The sequence below is a fragment of the Brachyhypopomus gauderio genome, chromosome 16, assembly GCF_052324685.1.
Source record: "Brachyhypopomus gauderio isolate BG-103 chromosome 16, BGAUD_0.2, whole genome shotgun sequence".
Classification (NCBI taxonomy): domain Eukaryota; kingdom Metazoa; phylum Chordata; class Actinopteri; order Gymnotiformes; family Hypopomidae; genus Brachyhypopomus; species Brachyhypopomus gauderio.
Genome location: NC_135226.1, coordinates 878,901 through 902,132, shown reverse-complemented (window position 1 = coordinate 902,132; position 23,232 = coordinate 878,901). Strand labels below are relative to the sequence as shown.

General features: G+C 41.4%; 1 protein-coding gene across 6 annotated transcripts in view; it reads left to right on the top strand.

Moving 5' to 3' along the window:
• The window catches only part of pld1a (phospholipase D1a), a 49,669-nt gene that overhangs the window by 16,149 nt on the left and 10,288 nt on the right, over positions 1-23,232 (top strand). For all 6 annotated transcript variants that reach the window (XM_076977074.1, XM_076977073.1, XM_076977071.1 and 3 more), the window contains 3 exons: positions 486-567; positions 13,125-13,235; positions 16,432-16,659. In XM_076977074.1, coding sequence (XP_076833189.1) covers positions 486-567; positions 13,125-13,235; positions 16,432-16,659 — 421 coding nt within the window. The remainder of the gene's footprint in view (positions 1-485; positions 568-13,124; positions 13,236-16,431; positions 16,660-23,232) is intronic.

Below are 23,232 nucleotides of genomic sequence, written 5' to 3'. Positions count from 1 at the left end.
TGTATATGTGTGTGTGTACGTGTTTGTGTACGTGTGTGTGTGTGTTTGTGTATGTGTGTGTATGTGTTTTTGTATGTGTGTACGTGTACGTGTTTTTGTGTGTGTGTGTGTGTGTATATGTGTACGTGTTTGTGTACGTGTGTGTGTGTACGTGTATGTGTTTGTGTGTGTGTGTGTACGTGTTTTTGTGTGTGTGTGTGTGTATATGTGTACGTGTTTGTGTACGTGTGTGTGTGTACGTGTATGTGTACGTGTTTGTGTGTGTGTGTGTACGTGTTTTTGTGTGTGTGTGTATGTGTACGTGTGTGTACGTGTATGTGTACGTGTTTGTGTATGTGTGTGTACGTGTGTACGTGTTTGTGTGTACGTGTATGTGTACATGTTTGTGTGTACGTGTTTGTGTGTGTGTGTGTGTGTGTGTACGTGTTTATGTGTACGTGTATGTGTACGTGTTTCTGTGTGTATGTGTGTGTGTGCTGTGGCAGGTTGAGCCCTGAGATCTTTCTGAAGAGGCCTGTGGTTGAGGGTAATCGCTGGAGGCTCGACTGTGTCCTGAAGCGCAAGGCAGTGAGTTTGTGTTAATTCATGTATAGTGTGTGTGCCTTTCTTATATACATGTAAAGTGTGTATGCCTTTCTTATATACATGTAAAGTGAAATGGTTCATCAAAGCATTGCAAGCTCTGTGTAATGTTTTAGTTATAGAAAGAGTGAATGCTCTTTATATTTATATCACTAGGCTCCTACAGATCTTCCACTACATCTGTCACTCAGGGGGTACCCCAGGGCTCCGTTCTTGGACCCCTTATTCATTCTCTACATTTCCCCCATTATCATCCGGAAAAATGGCTTAATTTCCACTTCTATACTGATGACATTCAGATCAACATCAGTACTGCTTCCCCTTGTGCTTCCGCCCAGACAGTGCTTGCATCTCTGATCTTAAACTCTGCACCAAAACTACGTCAAACTCAATGCCGATAAAGCTGAGGTCTTATTGGTCGACTCAAAATCACTACTTCCTGATACTCCAAGGTTCCTGATCACCATCAATGTCGATGGTGCTTCCATTAAGCCTTCTCGTACTATCAAGAACCTTGGTTGTCTATTCAACGCAACACTTAGTTTTGAAGCTCATATAAAATTTGTAATTAAAACACAATATTGCGCAATATTGTTCGCCTTCGCCCCATCCTCAGTGATGAAGATGCTTGTTCACGCCTTCATGTGTTCATGTCTCACTGCAATTTCCTCTTCTTCGGCCTTCCAGCTAAACTTTTAAACCACCTTCAGTACATCCAGAACGTCCTTCAGCAGGTACACTGGTTACCCGTCACATCAAACCTGTCCTTCAGTAGTTAATAATAATAACAATAATAATAAGTTTATTTATTTTTTTTAAACAAAGTTTATTTATTAGTTTTTCGATTTTAAATGTGGCATCACAACTTTAACACTTGCTACAAAGATTTCCCCCACCCACTCCTGACCCTGACAATGAAAGAATATAACCAAAAAGGAAATATAACTCAATAACTAAATAAATAATAATAATCATAATCATGGTTAAGTAAATAAATAATAACATAATATACATACGCACATACCTGCCTACGCAAATATGTGCACATTTTGACATACATACAATAATAATAATACCAACAAATAAAAATATATAAACCATATTAAACAATGATAAATTTGGACTCACTGATAGGGGGTATAATCAGAGTATTTCAGTATAAACTACTATAAGCATTAGAGGGAAGACAGTACCAAGGCATAGCTAAACAATTTTCTCAATTACTTGGCTTGCTCATTCTACTGAAGTATTAAACTGACAGAACTCAAAGACTCAACTTGAATAAGAAAGGGCTGCCAAATTAATGAAAATCTATCTGTTGATCCCTTAAGAGTGTACCTAATCTTCTCCATACTGATAAAATACACCATATCCTTAATCCACTGTGCGAATGTTGGGGGATTCAAGTCTTTCCATTTGACCAGAATTTGTCTTCTAGCTACTAGCGTGGCAAAGGATAAAAGATTCAATTTATTATTGTTTAAAATAAGATTTTGTGTTACCACACCAAGTAAAGCAAGGGGGGCCGATAAATCCAATTGTTTGTCAATAGTGTTGGAAAGCGTATCAAATATTGATCTTGAATTTTAGGGCAGTCCCACAACATATGTATTAGGGTGGGTTCTGCTTGCAACGATCACGTGTTGTATCAGTGTCGGGATAAATACGGGACAACTTAACTTTGGTCCAGTGCAGTCAATGAAATATTTTAAACTGCATAACTTTATGTCTCGTACATATCGAGGATGAATGTGTACCCTTCATCATCCTTGACCAAATTGTTTCTGTGATTTCTGTATTCAGATCTTTTTCCCACTGATCCTTGAGAGGTTCGAGATTTGTCATATTCTCTGTCATTAATAAAAAATATATGTCCCCTATCTTGCATTTTTTGGATAGAATGCAATCGATAACTAAATCTAGGCATGTATCTGGAGGTTGTGAAGGGAACTGACTTATATTAGATGATACAAAGCTACGAACCTGTAAATATCTGTAGAAATGCGTCCTGGGAATATTGAATGTCTCCACAATCTGATCAAAAGATGCAAATGAATCATTTATGAACATATCTTTGAATGAACGTATCCCATGCCTAAACCAAACACTATATGCATTATCCAGCAGGGATGGCAGAAAAACATGATTTTTTACAATGGGGGCGAGTATTGAGAACTTACTAACTTTGAAAGACTGTCTAAATTGATTCCAAATTTTTAATGAATGAATTACAACTGGGTTTGAGGTATACTTTTTCATAGGCTCTGAATATGGCCTGCCAGAATATAACAACGCACATAATGAAGTGTTTTCACAGGAACCTCTTTCCACATTCAGCCAATCAGATGCAAGAGATGTTTCATTCTGTTCCATCCAGTAGGAAATCATTTTGATATTCGCTGCCCAATAGTAAAACTGAAAATTCGGCAGTCCCATTCCTCCCTGCTCACAAGGCCTCTGTAATATAGAATTACGTATGCGTGGTTTCTTTTTATTCCAAATAAAAGAAGAGAACCTTTTATCCAAGGAAATAAAAAATGTTTTTGTTAAGAATACTGGTATACACTGAAACATATAGAGAAATTTAGGCAATACACTAATTTTTATTGTATTTATTCTGCCTGCCAAAGACATGGGTATTTAAATCCCAGCGATCAAGATCTGCCTGTATAGAGGACAATAGAGGAGGAAAATTTGCAGAGAAAAGATCTTTAAACCTGTGAGTGACCCAAACACCAAGGTATTTGATTTTTTCCATGCAGATTTTAAATGGCAACGTGTGGACGAGCGAGGACTCTCTTGCTACCAGATTTATGGGCATCAACTCGCTTTTTTGTGTATTCACTTTATACCCAGAAATCTTGCCAAATTCAGAAAGGAGATTAAGAACATAAGGAAGAGACGTAAATGCGTCAGACAAATAAAGCAACATGTCGTCTGCGTACAGTGAGACTTTATGCTCCCCATCTGCCCTATTGATACCTTTCATGTCCTTATTACTACGTAGTGCTATGGCTAACGGTTCCATTACTATCGCAAAAAGAAGGGGAGACAGTGGTGATCCCTGTCTTGTCCCTCGTGTAAGTGTAAAATATGGTGATGTTGTTATTAGTCTGGACTGCTGTCATTGGCAGTTTGTAAAGAATCTTTATCCATGATATAATACTTGGCCCAAGACCAAATGCTTCAAGCGTGTAAAATAGAAAGTCCCATTCCACCCGATCAAATGCCTTCTCGGCATCTAAGGATATAACCACTTCTGGTCTGTCAGGTGGAGAGGGACTATATATTATGTTATACAATCGTCTAATGTTGAAGGTGGAATATCGATTTTTTACAAAACCTGTTTGATCTGGTGAGATTATAGTTGGGAGAACAAGTTCGAGACGACATGCAATCATTTTTGCAAATATTTTATTGTCCACATTAAGTAGAGAAATAGGACGATAAGAGCCACACTCCTGTTTATTTTTACCTTTTTTCTGAATAAGAGATATAGTAGCTTGTCGCATTGTTTCAGGCATTAATCCAGTCAACAAAGAGTCATTATATACAGAAGTTAAAAGAGGGGCCAATTGATTTGAGAATTTTTTAAAGAAATCTGCTGAATACCCATCTGGGCCAGGCGATTTACCCCCTTGCATACTTCTAATGGCTTCCTCGATTTCTCTAATCGAAAATGGAGACTCCAATTCAGCCTTTTTTAATGGATCTATACGGGGAATCTCTAAATTTTGAAAAAATGACTTAATTAGGCATTCATTCTTTTGTGACTCTGACGTGTATAGGTTACAGTAGTACCTCATAAATCGCGAGTTAATTGCAGCATGATCGATACAGACTGCACCGGATTCGTCCCTGACTTCTGAAATTGTGTGTCTCGCTGCTTTCCTATGCAGCTGGTGGGCTAGAAGTTTCCCTGATTTCTCACCATGTTCATAGTATGTATGGCGGGCTCTAACCAAAAGATTCCCCACTTTTTGTGTAGTCAACAAATTGAATTCCTTTTGAAGTACTAAACGTTCCTTAAAGCCCTCGTCAGAGTGTAATGTTGCCAACTGAGCATCAAGATCGCCAATTTGTCTAATCAGTTCATTAATACGGTTATTCCTAATTTTCCGTGACTGTGCATTATAGAAAATAATCTGACCTCTTAAATATGCTTTAAGTGTTTCCCAAACTACTGACGGTGACATATTAGGTGTTTGATTAATTTCTAGAAAAAATCTATCTGTGAGGAAACAAAATCAAAAAAATGTTTATCTGAAAGTAAAAGTGAGTTAAGCCGCCATGGTCTATAAACTGGTTTCATGGCTGGAAAATTAAGCTTCAATCTATGAGGAGCATGATCAGATATTACAATTGGATGATAATCACATTCCTGAACTAGAGGGAGTAGACCCTTATCCATAAAAATATAATCAATACGTGAATATGTTTTATGAACAGCTGAATAAAAGGAATACTTGCGAGCCATGGGATTAAGAAAACGCCAAACATCAGCAACACCATAGGTATCGAGAAATAGTTTAACTGTGTGGGCCGATTTAGAAATTACCATATCTCTAGCAGAACTACGGTCCAATCTAGGTGACAACACACAGTTCATGTCTCCAGCCATAATCAGACGATGTTCATTTAAATCTGGTAATCGAGAGAATAAATTTGTGAAAAATGCAGCATCATCCCAGTTAGGGGCATACACGCTGACCAGAACAACTGGCATGTCATATATTTTGCCAGTAACAATGACATATCGGCCCTTTAGATCTCTGTCAATCTGGGAAGGAACAAAAGGCACATGTTTACTAATTAGAATTGCCACCCCTCTTGATCTAAATTGAAACCTTGAATGATAAACTTCACCCACCCATCTACTATATAAATGAGCATGTCTAGATGTATCTAAGTGAGTTTCCTGAAGGAAAGCAATGTCCACCTTTAACTGATGTAAATGTGTAAGAATTCTCTTTCGCTTTACAGGATGATTTATGCCTTTAACGTTCCAGCTTACAAATGAAATTGGGCTTGCCATCTTCCCTCCTATTCTCACACTCTGAGCCATACTTCAAGATTACACACATCCCTTATTAACCCCCTATCATTGTATGAGACTAAAAAATATATTAGATAAACTATAATAGAAATCATATAAAAAAATACAAATAAACATTGAGACATTTTCAAATCCCTCATTCCCACTTCCTTCTTACCCACAATAACCGATTGAACCCCCTCCCCACTATAATTGTATCCACACAATGTGCTTATATTGGGAAACTATTAAGCTCGAAACTAAGCTCTCCAAAACATATGAACTTTTAGACGTACAATATCAAGTCAAACATACCATCCCTTGTTTTCACAGTATATTAATAAACTTACTCCAACCTTATACTCTTTACAAATGAACTCACCTCAGGAAGATCCATACTTTGACCTTACTTATGCATTTTTTGCCCAAGACCTATTCTCATACCTCTCATGAGAAGTAAAACAATGTCCTGCTGGGTCCCGTCCGCTCAAGTAAACACAGTCAAAGACAGTCTCTCCTTTAGGTTAGGAAAGTACGACACGACGGCGTATGGTTATTTTGTAATGTCTTGTGCGATGTACTTCTGAGCTTCATCCGGCGAAGTAAAAATCTTCTCCACTCCGTTGTAGGTGATTCGAAGCTTTGCCGGGTGAAGTATGCCAAAGCGAAGCCCCTCAATGCCACGCAGCTGCTGTCTGATGCCATTGAAGGCTGCTCGTGCACGGGCTACCTTGGTCGTGTAGTCCGGGTACACAGAGATGGTCAAGTCATTCATTGTCACACGTTTCCTCTCTCTGGCCAGGCGCAGGATATTAGAGCAGTCATGAAAATAATGTAGACGCACAACTATAGCTCTAGGAGTTGCCCCTTGCTTCGGTGGTGGCTGTAGAGTGCGGTGCGCTCTATCCAGTAGAGGGGCCTTTTCTAGCTGGAAGGCATCCTTCAGGAGCACGGAGACTGCCGCAACGCTGCAGCTGCCCGTGCTCTCCGGCACACCTATTATCCGGATATTGTTACGTCTGGATCTACCCTCCAAATCTTCACATTTGTTCTCCAAAGCCATCACCTGGGTTGAAAGTTGTTGTACTGTATGCTGCAATGCCACAACATCATCCGAGCACTCAGAAAGCCCCTTTTCCATCTGTTCCATAGTGTTTTCCATCGCCGCTACATCCTTCCTTACCGCTGTCTTAAAGTTAGAAATGTCTGTTTTTGCCGCTTGCATCTCTTGTTTAGGAGCGGACATTTCGCTTTCAAACACCGCTCGAATCTCATCTTTGAAGATACTTGCAAAATCTTCTCGTAGCACCGCCACAAGTTCGTCCTTGAAGGCCATGATTTGGGAGGGGCTTACCGTCTCCCCAGGTGTTTGAACAGGGTCGGCTGGATCACCCGAATCCCGGGGGGATGATGGCGCATCAGCCTTAGCAGGCCCAGACTTAGAAATAGTAGCAGCTCGTTCTTTAGCGGTTCTACTGGCCATGACTTGCCTTCCCCTTCCGTTGGATATACAAATTGGATGTAAATTAAGAGACTTCTGGACTATATTACGTTGATATATCACTTAAATGATTAAAAGTTTGAAGAGCTCTGCACGACGCGACCTACTCCATCGCTTGCTCACTAGCGCCCCCCAATAAGTTTATTTTTGATAGCGCCTTTCACAAACCCAAGGTCGCTTTACATGAACATGGTCATACATAAGAGAGGAGAGTTAGGAAGTATCAGCGAGAGTGGAAGTAGTGGGAGAATATGAAGGTCTTTACATGAACATGGTCATATATAAGAGAGGAGAGTTAGGGAGTATCAGTGACAGTGGGAGTAGTGAGAGAATAGGAAGGTCTTTACATGAACATGGTCATATATAAGAGAGGAGAGTTAGGGAGTATCAGAGAGAGTGGAAGTAGTGAGAGAATAGGAAGGTCTTTACATGAACATGGTCATATATAAGAGAGGAGAGTTAGGGAGTATCAGCGAGAGTGGGAGTAGTGAGAGAATAGGAAGGTCTTTACATGAACATGGTCATATATAAGAGAGGAGAGTTAGGGAGTATCAGAGAGAGTGGGAGTAGTGAGAGAATAGGAAGGTCTTTAGCTGATCTTTGAAAATAGGAAGAGAGGCAGAGGAGCGAAGAGAGGAAGGTAGAGAGTTCCAGAGAGTGGGGGCAGCAACACTGAAAGATCTGCCACCCATAGTGGAGAGTCTGTGTGTTGGGATGGTTAATAGACCTGAGTTAGAGGACCTGAGCTGACGTGATGGAACGTGAGGGTGCAACAGGTTGGAGAGGTAAACAGGTGTGAGGCCATGGAGGGCTTTAAAAGTCATTAAGAGGATTTTGTAGCAGATGCGTTCTGAAACCGGGAGCCAGTGAAGTTTATGGAGGATTGGAGTGATATGTTCAAACTTTTTAGCTGACATAAGGACTCTGGCTGCAGAATTTTGAAGAGGGTTTTCGTGTTTTCGCTGGTAGACCATAGAGCAGTGAGTTACAGTAATCCAATCTAGAAGTGATGAAAACATGGACCAGGGTTTCAGCAGCTGTAGGTGAGAGTATGGGCCGAAGCCGAGCAATGTTCCGGAGGTGGAGAAAGACAGACTTACAGACAGAATTGATGTGTGGAACACCTAAATTACGCACAGTACGTAACGGAGGTGTCATGAACATGTAGGCTGCTTTTAGGAGAGCCAGAGATGGCTGACTTGGTGCCGATAACTATGAGTTCTGTTTTAGATGCGTTGAGTTTGAGGAAATTGCAGTTTAGCCAGTGTGTTATTTCCTGAATGCAGGACAGCAATATGGAAGGAGGGAAGGAATCTGTTGGTTTGAAATCAAGGTAGATCTGAGTGTCATCAGCGTAAAAGTGATAATTAAGACTGAAAGAACGGATGATATTACCTAGAGGTAGTATGTATATGATAAATAACAGGGGACTGAGAACAGAACCTTGTGGCACACCCTGAGTGACTGGAGCAGAAATGAATGTGCTTCCCAATACTAACATAATGAGACCTGTCAGTAAGATAAGATGTAAACCAGGATAGCACAGTGTCAGAGAGACCAATACTGGAAAGACGTGAGAGGAGTATGTTATGGTTAACAGTGTCGAAAGCAGCAGTGAGATCGAGGAGCAGAAGGACAGATGTACGACCAGAGTCAGAGGAAAGGAGCAGATTATTTAGTACACTGAGGAGAGCTGTCTCAGTGCTGTGAAGGGAGCGGAAACCTGACTGAAATGAATCAAAAACATTATTGGTGGACAAAAAAGCCTGTAGCTGTATGGCAACAGCCCTCTCGAGAACTTTGGATAGAAAAGGCAGATTGGAAATAGGTCTGTAGTTATGCAGATCTGAACAGTCAAGGCCGGGTTTCTTAAGGACAGGGGTAATAGCTGCCTTTTTTAGAGAGCAGGGAACATGACCAGAAGTGAGTGAGAGATTAATGAGATGAGAAATAGGGATAGTGATAGCAGGGAGACCCCGCTTCAGAAGTGGAGTTACACTGGTTACCTGTCACATCACACCTGTCCTTCAGCTGGTCCACTGGTTAACTGTCACTTGCAGAATCAACTATAAAATTCTGATTTTTACATTCAAGGCTCTTCATGGTCTTGCCCCTGCATCTCTCAATGAACTCATCAAGGTTTATCGTCCCTCTCGCACCCTTAGATCCTCTCACTCCTCTTCTCTGATTGGTCCACTAATCTTTCTTCCATGTGCAGTAGATCTTTCAGTGCTGCTTCTTTCAAAAACTAACTTAAAACTTTCCACTTTACCTCTCATTATTCTTCCTAAGTGTGTGTCCCCTCATATGTGATGTTAAGCGTCATTGAGTTTGTGAAAGGCGCTGTATAAATGTAACCTATTATTATTTATTATTCAATCAATCAAATTTTATTTATATAGCGCTTTTTACAACAGTTGTTGTCACAAAGCAGCTTTACAAGTGCCGAGTCCTAGCCCCCAGTGAGCAAGCCAAGGGCGACAGTGGCAAGGAAAAACTCCCTAGTTTTTTGCATGAGGAAGAAACCTTGAGAGGAACCAAGACTCAGGGGGGGAACCCATCCTCCTCTGGCCAACACCGGTCACCATGACAACAACAACAATTTAGACAGAAAGAAATAAAGAAAAGGAAAAGATATAGTAATGTCCATCATAGTGTAGGCTTATCTGGTCAGGCAGTAGGTGGCTGGCACTGGATAAATCGCTTGTCTCTCCTCATCTCATTTTTCCTCGAGCAGGCGGGCAGCCATGTGGAGAAAATAAAACAGGGAAAATTAGCTCTGTATGAGGACATATACAGGACAGATAAAATTAAACACATTTCAGGAGTGTGGCAGCAACTCCGGCATTAAGTTAAACTATTACAGCCTAGCTAAAAAGGCTGAACCAGAAGGTAACATAGGCTTTGGGGCATTCTGAGACAATGGCATCCGTCCACTGCACTGTCAACAAACTTGAGTGACCACGAGCAGTGACAGGATGACAGCACCAGCGCCCCAGTCTACCATAAAACCCTTCGTCTGTGAACCCCTGGATCTGTACCTTTATCTAAGGGGGGATGTTAATTATCAAACGCTAAACCAAATAGGTGGGTTTTCAACCTAGACTTAAAGATTGTGACTGTGTCAGAGTCCCGGACGCATTGTTGCGGAGATGTAGAAAAGCTATCCTAGTAGTATTATCTACTACTAGTATCTATTATCTACTATTTGATATATTTATCAAATGATAGGTCGGAGTCAAATATGACGCCTAGGTTTTTGGCTACTGTGCCAGGTGTAATGAGGGTAGTCTGCAAGATTAAGCATTATATCTGGAATTTTCTATCTGGAGGCCTTAGGGCCCAGTAGGAGAACTTCTGTTTTGTCCTATTATTATTATTACTACTAATGCTGTGTTGGTGTGTGCAAGTTTAAGGCTGTGTTAGTATGAGTCTAAAGTTTAGTGGTGTGTTTGTGTCATAGAATTTAAAGCTTTGTGGTGTGAGCTTGTAGTGTGTGTGTGTGTGTGTGTGTGTGTGTGTGTGTGTGTGTGTGTGTGTGTGTGTGTGTGTGTCAGTAGCGAACCGTGACCGTTAAACCTGGGCCCGCTCCCACCCCCCGAAAAATGTATTCCTCTCCTAATTAACTGCAATAAAGAAAAAAATTAAAATTTGTACAGCTACAGTACAGCTTTAGAAACGCAATAAACAATAATATCTGTACTAGATAACTTCTTGAGCAAAATAAAGTTCCAACAAAATAAGGTTCACAGCTCCGTGTTCCTCAGAAGCGGAATATGTAAACAACGCGCACAACGGCATCAAAGGAATTAATCGAAACTAGCTAGAGGTGGTACGCTAACGCCAGCTAGCGTTGCCACAGCGGGCAGAAATCATCAACAGTTAGGCCCGCCCATTAAGACGGAAGATATGATTGGTCAATGTTACTGTCATTTGAAACTAGTATTGCACTGAATTATAACTGCCAGGCCCTCTGTAAACGAACAGCGGGCATCACAGTGCTCATAGGGGCAGACACAGGCTCACAGGCTTCCACTTAACCCCTCACCTTCCAACATAGATTGAATAGACAAGGTTGAATAATTTATTTGCTTATATTTTTGTAATTTTTTAGATGTCGATTGTCAAACTGTAAGTAGATAAAATAAAATTGGATAAATTATATTATATATATTTATGTTTTAAGAATATTTTAGGCCCTCTGAGTTTCCCCACTGGTGTGTGTGTGTGTGACGGAGTTCACATGAGTTACAAGATCTGCAGTGTGAGAAGCTGTTACCTCCTGGTCTAGGTCAGGCGGATAACAGGAAAAATAAAATAAAGAATGAAAGAAAATTGCCTTGATGAGCAAATTAATAATGAGAAACCAACAGAGGTGGGTAGAGTATTCAACAATTTTACTCAAGTACAACTCCGCTGTCTGTGTTCACTGTTCCTGGGTATAAAACTTACAGACATGATAGGGGTAAGGGGAGGGGGGGAGGTGTTTTGATATATGTGAGGGATAGTATCCAAAGTATGATGTATTTGATGTATTGGAATACGTAGGAGTTAAAATTACACTTTCTCCGGAAATGTCATTTGTTGTAATTGCTATTTATCATCCCCCATATGCTACAAACACATTTTATACAGTTATCTAATATACTTAAAACAGTTGAAGGAAAGGAGGTAATACTGCTGGGTGATATGAACGTAAACTGGACTGATAAAGCGCGCAAGAAAAACCTTAAAGAATTAATGAAATCTTTCCAGATGAGACAAATAATAAATAAACCTACAAGAATAACAAAAAATCCTTTGAAAAATCCATTGATCTGATCTTTACAAACAAACCGGAAAGGATAGTGAAAACATATAATTTAGTAACTGGATTATCCGATCATAATCTCACATTAGTTGCCAGAAAGTTAAATAAAATAAGATATAGGGATCAAAATCAATTGAAGAATAGTCAAAATGTATCATTTATCTTAAAAAAGGATTTGTCCCTATTGGAAAATTATTTAAAGCAAGCAAATTGGAATGATGTAATGGAAAACAAATCATGTGAGAAATCGTGTAATGATCTGATAGCAATTTTAAAAATATTTTACAAAAATATACAAAGACAAAAAAAATAAAACAAAAGAAACAGAGTTTCCCGTCCCCCCCCCCCCCCCCCCCCCCCCCCAAAATTACGTCCGTGTACATACGGCAAACTTATGGCATCGTGTTTCCTCAAATTTGATGTCGAGTTCTTGTAGGCTGAAATGTCTACACCTTTGGCAGACACAACTGACAGCGCATTAGATAAATGTCCTTTTTACACGTTTGTAATGTAAACATGCTCGGTAGGTTTTTCTGTCACTTTCTTGCTACGGTGGAGAAAGTTTGCGTATGTGATCACGTGACTGAGTGGCTTCATTTCATTGGTCACTCGTACTCAGATGACGAGACGTTGGTCAATTTTCTCACTGAAAAGACGAATTATTTACAAAACGAAAGTAACGGTAGCGCGTGGCGCAAATCCGATTGTAACGGAGTAAATGTCGCGTTTTTCTCAGCACATATTTACTCAAGTAAAGGTAGAAGTCTTTCATATTAAAACTACTCTTACAAGTACATTTTTGTCCAAAAAGCTACTTGAGTAAATGTAACGGAGTAAATGTAACACGTTCCTACCCACCTCTGGAAACCAACAACAACTTAGCAGTTTCAAAATATATATTTAAATGAATGTGTAAATGCAAGATGTTACAAGCATAGCACTGGCTGAACTTCAGGTAGGCCCACGCTGAAAAAAGGAAAATAAAACCAAAACAATAAAATAATCAGCAGCCTACCCTACCAGGTGCTAAACAGTTTTAGGACTCAACATGCTCCTGTAAGAGATCATTACAACTCTATACAGTATCACAACTCATCATGCTCCTGTAAGAGATCATTACAACTCTATACATTTCATGACTTAACAGAAGCTAATTTTTGTATGTTGTGTGTTTGTGTGTGTGTGTGTGCTTCTAGCAACAAGGTGTGCGTATCTTTGTAATGCTGTATAAGGAGGTGGAGTTGGCTCTTGGCATCAACAGTGAATACAGCAAGAGAACGTTGGTGCATCTTCACCCTAACATTAAGGTAAGTGTGGAAGCATGTGTGAATGAGGGAGTGTGTGTGTGTATGAGGGAGTGTGTGTGTGTGTGTGTGTGTGTGTGTGTGTGTGTGTGTGTCTGTCTGTGTGTGTCTGTAGGCGCATGTGTGTATGAGGGAGTGTGTGTGTGTGTCTGTAGCACATGTGTGTATGAGGGAGTGTGTGTGTGTGTGTGTGTGTGTGTGTGTGTGTGTCTGTGTCTGTCTGTAGGCGCATGTGTGTATGAGGGAGTGTGTGTGTGTGTGTGTGTGTGTGTGTCTGTAGCAGAGGTGGAAAGAGTACTGAAAAATTGTAATTGAGTAAAAGTATCTTTACTTTGCCTAAATTCTACTCAGAGTAAAAGTTAAATTACCCATCTCAAAATTTACTCGAGTAAAAGTACAAAATTACTTCATTTAAAATGTAATTTGAGTACAAGTTACTTAGTTACTTTCAGTTATTTAATGCAAAAAAGGATGTGATGAATCAAATTCAGCACAAGTTGTTTTAATTGATTTCAAAGCGTATTTAAGTTCACATCCATACTTGCAAAAGATCAGCTGGGCTCAGGAATATACTTCCTCACAGCACAAGGACAATCACAACCTGTACCATAAAGTACAGTAAAGTACACACTGCGTCAAAACCAAGAAAGTAGTAGACCCAAGTGCCGACAAAATGCAAAGAGCAAAATGTGTGCGTGCATCCACACACACACACACACACACACACACACACACACACACACACACACAAGCAGCAAAACCAATCACACGAGATGTGGAATAAACTCAACACAGAAAATAAACTCGACCACAAACACAGGGGAAAAAATGCAACAAAAAAGACGCGGAGAAAACTCAACGTGAGAAAACGAAACTTAGGACGCCAGGGGAAGTAAGCCAGGGCAGCAGGCAGAAAAAATGAAACAAACCGTTCCCAAAATAAACTTAGAACGGATAGGAAGAGATAAAGCAGGGGGAAAACTTGAGGTAGACTAGTAATCAGCGCAGGAGATACAGTGGGGAAAATAAGTATTTAGTCAGTCACCAATTGTGCAAGTTCTCCCACTTAAAAAGATGAGAGAGGCCTGTAATTGACATCATAGGTAGACCTCAACTATGAGAGACAAAATGTGAAAAAAAATTGAGAAAATCATTTTGTCTGACTTTTAAAGAATTTATTTGCAAATAATGGTGGAAAATAAGTATTTGGTCACCTACAAACAAGCAAGATTTCTGGCTGTCACAGACCTGTAACTTCTTTTTTAAGAGGCTCCTCTTTCCTCCACTCATTACCTGTATTAATGGCACCTGTTTGAAGTTGTTAACAGTATAAAAGACACCTGCCCACAACCTCAGTCACACTCCAAACTCCACTATGGTGAAGACGAAAGAGCTGTCGGAGGACACCAGAAACCGAATTGTAGACCTGCACCAGGCTGGGAAGACTGAATCTGCAATAGGCAAGCAGCTTGGTGTGAAGAAATCTACTGTGGGAGCAATAATCAGAAAATGGAAGACCTACAAGACCACTACTAATCTCCCTCGATCTGGGGCTCCACGCAAGATCTCAGCTCGTGGGGTCAAAATGATCACAAGAACGGTGAGGAAAAATCCCAGAACAACAAGGGGGGATCTAGTGAATGACCTGCAGAAAGCTGCGACCAACGTTACAAAGGCTACCATCAGCAACACACTACGACGCCAGGGACTCAGATCTTGCAGTGCCAGACGTGTCCCCCTGCTTAAGCCAGTCCATCTCCAGGCACGTCAGAAGTTTGCTAGAGAGCATTTGGATGTTCCAGAAGAGTATTGGGAGAATGTCATATGTTCAGATGAAACCAAAGTAGAACTATTTGGTAAAAACACGACTCGTCGTGTTTGGAGGACAGTGAATGCTGAGTTGCATCCAAAGAACACCATACCAACTGTCAAGCATGGGGGTGGCAACATCATGCTTTGGGGCTGTTTCTCTGCAAAGGGACCAGGACGACTGGTCCGTGTACATGAAAGAATGAATGGGGCCATGTATTGTGAGATTTTGGGTGCAAACCTCCTTCCATCAGCAAGGGCAATGAAGATAAAACATGGATGGGTCTTTCAGCATGACAATGATCCCAAGCACACTGCCAGGGCAACAAAGGAGTGGCTTCGTAAGACACATTTCAAAGTCCTGGAGTGGCCTAGCCAGTCTCCCGATCTCAACCCCATCGAAAACCTTTGGAGGGAGTTAAAAGTCCGTGTTACCTGCCGACAGCCCCAAAACATCACTGCTCTAGAGATCTGCATGGAGGAATGGGACAACATACCAGCAACAGTGTGTGCCAACCTTGTGAAGACTTACAGAAAACGTTTGACCTCTGTCATTGCCAACAGAGGATATACAACAAAGTATTGAGATGAACTTTTGTTATTGACCAAATACTTATTTTCCACCATTATTTGCAAATAAATTCTTTAAAAGTCAGACAAAATGATTTTCTCAATTTTTTTTTCTTCACATTTTGTCTGTCATAGAGGTCTACCTGTGATGTCAATTACCGGCCTCTCTCATCTTTTTAAGTGGGAGAACTTAAGGCCTCTCTCATCTTTTTAAGTGGGAGGGGGGTGCCTCTAGTGTTGTTAGGAGGAGCGGAGGCCGAGCCAGCCCTGACAACGCAATTGCCTTTCAGCTCTGGGACTCAGAAGTTTAAATTTCTGCCCGCATTTAATTTTTCACCATCAATATTTTTTTACTCAGTAACGTGAGGGGGTTCAAATGTAGCGAAGTAAAACTACTTAGGTCAAAATGTACTCAAGTAAAAGTAAAAATTACATATTTCAAAAGCTACTCAGAAAATTGCAAATTACTCATAAAAACATGAGTAAATGTAATTAGTTACTTTCCACCCCTGGTCTGTAGGGACATGTGTGTGAGGGAGTGTGTGTGCATGTCTGTAGGCACATGTGTTTGAGGGAGTGTGTGTGTGTGTGTGTGTAGGCACATTTGTGTGAGGGAGTGTGTGTGCGTGTTTGTAGGCACATGTGTGTTTGAGGGAGTGTGTGTGTGTGTGTGTGTGTGTGTGTGTGTGTGTGTGTGTGTTTGTAGGCACGTGTGTATTTGAGGGAGTGTGTGTGCGTGTCTGTAGGCACGTGAGTACATATGCTTGTACATCTGCACAGCATCTGCATCTGCAACAATTACTCCATTTTGTTTCTGAAGGTAATGAGGCATCCTGACCACGTCTCCTCCTCCGTCTACCTCTGGGCTCACCACGAGAAGACTGTGGTAATTGACCAATCAGTGGCCTTCGTAGGAGGGATTGACCTGGCGTATGGGCGCTGGGACGACTGGGAGCACCGGCTGACGGATGTTGGGAGTGTGACTCGCTCCACCACTCAGGAACATGTTGCTTCTGACATGAGCATCTCAGAGAGCCACAGGATTGAGGTAGCAAACAGCTTTAGAAAATCATATCACTTCTCTGTGCTTTATACTGACCAAACTGCTCTAAAACCTAGTTTTATGAACTAAGAGCTCAAGCTCTTACTATACTTTAATGCTATGCTTTAGTGCAGGGGTCACCAACCTTTTTGAAACTGGGAGCTACTTCTTGGATACCAATTATTGTGGATGGCTACCAGATTGATAAGCATAAACCGAGCCTAAAGTTGTTGAGCGGGGGGGGGCGAATGAAAATTATTGGGGGGGTTCATGTGCGAGTGCTACTGCTAAGCGGAAAGACCGCTAGCAACCGCGGACAATCGCTGATAGCAGCAAAAACATAAACGATGCAGCGCTTTAGTGAGCTATTTTTAAAACAAGACCACGGGCGACTCATAACGTCCTCGTGGGCGACATGGTGACCACGTTGGTGACCCCTGCTTTAGTGCCTAGTCTTAAACTACCAAGGCCAATGTTTGTTATTGCTTTTTAATATGACTAATATTACTGTAGGGATACACTCACCGGTGACTTTATTAGGTGCACCTTGCTAGTACCAGGTTGGACCCCCTTTTGCCTTCAATACTGCCTTAATCCTTCGTGTCATAGATTCAACAAGGTACTGGAAACATTCCTCAGACAGTCTGGTCCATATTAACATGATTGCATCACGCAGTTGCTGCAGATTTGTCAGCTGCACATCCATGATGTGAATCTTCCGTTCCACCACATCCCAAATGTGCTCTATTGGATTGAGATCTCGTGACTGTGGAGGCCATTTGAGTACAGTGAACTCATTGTTATGTTCAAAAAACCAGTTTGAGATGATTCATGCTTTATGACATGGCACGTTATCCTGCTGGAAGAAGATGGGTACACTTCTGATGTGGAGAGATGCTGGGGAGCGACGCAGAGGCCTGGGGGAAGCTCAGGAGCAACACGGCAGTCGAAGAGACGTCGGAGGACGAGGCAAATGAGTGACAGACAGAGGGAAAACCAAGGAAATTAAGAAATAAGGCGGGGCTAGGACAAACGACACAAGACAGGGGAGGAGGGAGGAGCTATATGTGACAGGCATATGCTAAATAAATAGCCTTGACTATTCAGTGAGAGACTCACTTTTTAAAAACTGTCTCAACCCAACCCACAAACATAATCTGTGCCTGGACGGGGCATAAATGATACAATTATCCCCTCTGAATGGGGGTAGATAAAAACACAGAGAATCTCTCGAGATTTATGACCAGCGGGAATAATCTCAGGAGGAACGCTGGACTGGGGTGGACATGTTTTATGTCAGCAGGAAATTCTAAACATGACTCATAGATGGATAGAGCGTTTGGACCACCAATGTTTTTTTTTTATAAAGGTCGCCAATAACAGCAACATTTTGAAAGAAAGATGCTTCAAATTACTTGCATCTACACTCATAGACAAAATGGTTCAAACCCAAAATGAAATGTAAGGATCTGAACAACAATCATTGCTGAGAAAATGAATAAGTGCTTTTGGGAATCAGGGTCCATATGAAGGGCCTGGTATATGAGGACCACCTGCATCAGAGATGGAAGATCTCCAGGTCTGGGACTTTTGTGTGTTGAACATCAAGCACTCTCCACCTGCTGCTTGCCCTGGAAAAGTGATGGTGTTTATTTGAATCTGGAATACTACAGAACCCAATGTGGTGTCCTTTAAGAACAGACCCCTCCATGTCACTGTGCTGGAATGGATTTGTACCATGATCAATAGTGGACAGTGTAGGTCCCAGTCTTGTGAATGGGGAGGATCAACATCCACGCCATGCAAACTCTCCACCGGTGTTCCACAAGGCTCAGTGCTGTGTCCACTTCTTTTTTCCCTTTATACCCACTCACTGGGTGAGACAATTTCTGCACATGGCTTCTCTTATCACTGTTATGCGGATGACACCCAGCTCTTCTTTTCCTTCCCACCTTCTGACACACAGGTTTCAGCTCGAATCTCTGCATGTCTAAAAGACATTGCCTCTTGGATGGCAGCTCACCACCTAAAGCTTAACCCAAGCAAGACGGAGATGCTGTACATCCCTGGAAGAGCCAGTCCTCATCATGATCTTTCTATCTCATTCGAGAACACCGTGATCACTCCATCCATGGAAGAGTGTAGCATTGGTGTCGACAATCAACTCTCCTTCACGGCCCACGTTGCTAACACAACACGATCATGCAGATTCGCCCTTCACAACATTCGGAAGATTCGGCCATTTCTCTCTAGGGAGGCCACTCAGGTCCTTGTCCAGTCCCTTGTCATCTCAAGACTGGACTACTGCAACTCCCTCCTGGCTAGTCTTCCTATGCATGCCATCAAACCCCTGCAACTGATCCAGAACACTGCAGCTCGGCTGGTCTTCAACCTTCCCAAGTTCAGCCATGTCACTCCCTTGCTGTGCTCCCTCCACTGCCTTCCGGTAGCTGCCTGCATCAAATATAAAACCCTGGTGCTGGCCTACAAAGCAAAGAATGGTCCAGCTTCTCCTTACTTGATGGCCATGGTAAAACCCAGAAGCATACCTAGAGCCCTTCGTGCCTCAAGTATGACTCGTCTTGACCCTCCATCATTCAGGACACATGGGAGACAAGCATCCAGACTTTTCTCTGTCCTGGCTCCAAGGTGGTGGAATGAACTTCCCTTGTGTGTCCGAACATCGGAGTCACTTGCTGTCTTCAGACGCCGACTGAAGACCCACCTCTTTCAAGTGCACTTTACATAATTATACTTTCGTCTATTGTGCTTTATCGTCTCTTTCCTCAGGTGTTTGTTATAGGTATTGCTTACTGTCTTTTTCTTAGGTATTGTGCATAATTGGGTTATAGGAATTGCTTACTGTCTTTTTCCTCAGGTGTTGTGTATATTCAGGTATAATAATGACTTGGCATAATTGTTAGGTATCATATGACTTTCGTCTAGTGGTTTTTCCAGCTTAGAGTACCTTGTGTTCAGGACTATCTATACTACCTTGGAGATTCCAAGCAACTACGTAGCACTTTTGTAAGTCGCTCTGGATAAGAGCGTCTGCTAAATGCCATAAATGTAAATGTAAATGCATGGATCACCATTGACATTTCATGCATGAAAAACACATAAGAATGGAATAGTCCTAGAAGGCATAAACAGTACCACTGCTTATTTACGAGTTACATTTACATTTGGATGCACAAAGACATACGTTCTCTCTGTCAACTGTGAAGGCCTGCCTGGCTTGATTAGTGACAGCATGGCTGACACTAGAGAGGGTGTTGAATGGCCTTATAATGAATGTATTGATAACAGGTCAGAACACAAGGCATCTAGAAGGATGTGGCTTGGTGGTACCAGACATTTGGAAATAAGGAGCGGCTAACATGGATGTGGAGGGTGGAGGCATTTGGCTAAAGCAGGTCCAGGTTCCCACAGCTCCATCTCTTCACTGCTGTGTGCCTGCTGAGTCCTCCACATCCTTGTGCTTCTCTCCAATCTCCCACCAGTGTGTATAGAGCCGCTGCTGATTGGTATGAGAGGACAAGACAAAGGGTCAGCGAGTGCAATCTCTGTGTTAACAACACAAACACTCAGCACAGTTCCTACAGTCTCTGTGTTACCAACACAAACACTCAGCACAGTTCCTACAGTCTGTGTTACTAACACAAACACTCAGCACAGTTCCTACAGTCTTTGTGTTACCAACACAAACACTCAGCACAGTTCCTACAGTCTCTGTGTTACCAACACAAACACTCAGCACAGTTCCTACAGTCTGTGTTACTAACACAAACACTCAGCACAGTTCCTACAGTCTCTGTGTTACCAACACAAACACTCAGCACAGTTCCTACAGTCTCTGTGTTACCAACACAAACACTCAGCACAGTTCCTACAGTCTCTGTGTTACCAACACAAACACTCAGCACAGTTCCTACAGTCTCTGTGTTACCAAGCAGCCCCGTCGACAGGGGGGGACAACCGGGTCTGTTGTCCCGGGCCCCAGGGCCAGGGGGGCCCATCAAAGAGCCCAGCAATTTATTTTTTATTTAAAGTCTATAATTTTTAAATAATCTTGAAATCTTTCATTAATATAAAATTCTGTACTCAAAATAAATTCAATGGCTAAAATATATGTTTTTTAACCTATTTGCATATTTTCCATTAAGTGCATACACCCCCGCATCCCACTGGAAAATGGTTTGATCCAGCACCGACCGTAACTGGCTGGTACCCGCACAACAGCGGGAAATACAGTGGTGGATAGTTAAAGTAAATACAGAAATCTGGAGCGCAGAAAAGAAAGGAAAACATTTACCTGACGAATTTTAAAGTTGCATTGTGTTCCAGGTTTGAAAAGTGCTGGAATTTAGGCTAAAGTACTTGAAAATGCTTGAAAGTAACTACTTTGTTTCACAACAAATAGCTGTCTGACTGAACAGTTCTCGTGAAGACGTTAAGATTGGGCGTTTTGAAAATAAACAACCATTAAATAATGTGATAAAAAGCGAATTATTTCGAGTAAATGTATAAATATTTAACTCAATTAAGTTTAACGTGTTGGAAAATATTGAAATTGACCTTTAAAGTGAAGTACAAGTGCTTTAATTCCACATTATAAAGGTGTATGAACCCTGCAAACATGACTTTGTTCATTGCGCTGAAGCGCGTCGCGCGCGAAGTTACAAAAGTCAAGAGGTGCACGACCTCGCATGGACAGCGCGCGAGGCCCTCGCACACGGTCAGTGCCACTGCGATTACGTCATTTTCGCGCGAACCCTCGCACTGCTCGCGACGCGTCAAGTATATAACCAGTCAGCTGTCAGAAACAGCTTTGATGTGTGGCTATATTGTCAAATGACGAAATTCAAATGACGTGCGCCGGGGGGGGGGGGGGGGGCACATTAGACTTTCTTGTCCCGGGCCCTAGCAAGACTGTCAACGGGCCTGTTACCAACACAAACACTCAGCACAGTTCCTATAGTCTCTGTGTTACCAACACAAACACTCAGCACAGTTCCTATAGTCTCTGTGTTACCAACACAAACACTCAGCACAGTTCCTATAGTCTATGTGTTACCAACACAAACACTCAGCACAGTTCCTACAGTCTCTGTGTTACCAACACAAACACTGAGCACAGTTCCTACAGTCTCTGTGTATCAACACAAACACAGTCAATATAATAGTTGCTTGCTGCAGTTTTTCATCAGCTGCTGATGACTTGGTGACGCTTGTGAGTATTTGTGATAGGGCCAGTTCTCATCCAGGCTAGATAGACCATCACATACCTGTGATGTTTACTTGAAAATGAGAAAGTGAACAAAATACCATAAATGTGCTGTATTTTGTGAATTGGGATTTTTCACCGCAATCAAAATTACCCAACTGTGCAGTTAGAACACACACACATCAGAGGTGGGTAGAGTATTCAACAATTTTACTCAAGTTAAAGTACAGTTACTTGAACCAAATGTTACTCAAGTAAAAGTAAAAGTATGCATCCCAAAAAATTACTTGAGGAAAAGTTAAAAAGTACTTTGATTAACAGCTACTCAAGTAGTGAGTAAATGCATGAGTACTGTCTCGTGTCAGTAAATTACATCATGGGAAATTGAATTACGGGAAACAATGACTTTTAATTATAAAAATAATTTATTATAAATAAATATTATATATATAAATTATTTACTATAAATAATATGTATTTTTGTTTGTTCCTAATTATTAGGCCTGTGTAACTTTAATGTGTTCCACAAAGGCACTAACTGATGAGACTGTCAGCCAATACGTGTAGCTACAACTTGACACCAACTGAATCAATTTGTAGCAGACTTAATCATCATATATTGCTAGTGTATACACTCTATACACTGGTTTTTAGTATTGCACTGCATTACATTTAATAATTACATCATACAAACGTTATGCCTCAGAGATATAGCATTACACAAAATTATACATACATCAAACTTATCGCATCGTGTTTCCTCATATTTGATGTTGAGTTCTTGTAGGCTGAAATGTCCACACGTTTGCAGACACAATTGGCAGCGCCAAGGTTGCAAACTCTCACGCATTGAGCGTGAGACACACGCATTTGACCGTCTTCACACGCTTACACGCCACACATCCGATTTCTCACGCCGAAAAAATCTAGTTACCTCTGATCCATATCTATGATTCAATGAGTTACTAGTTTGCTCTGGCGCCAACCACTGACGATCAATCGATCGCGATATAATACTTAATTTATGTCCATTTTACACCCCCCCCCAACAATTTACGTTCACCACCCAAACCCCCACCCCGGTTTAAATCTCACTAAAAGAGATCTTGAAAACTTGGCAACCCTGCAGCGCATTATATAGCTGTCCTTTTTACACGTTTTTTATGTAAACATTGGCTGTATGTGAGGTCAGGGTTGCTCGGGAGGTTTTTCTGTCACTTTCTTACTACGGTGGAGAAAGTTTGCATATGTGATCACATGATTGACCGGCTTCATTTGATTGGTCACTCATACTCGGGTGACAAGAGGTTGGTCAGTCTTCTCACTGAAAAGAGGAATTATTTACAAAATGA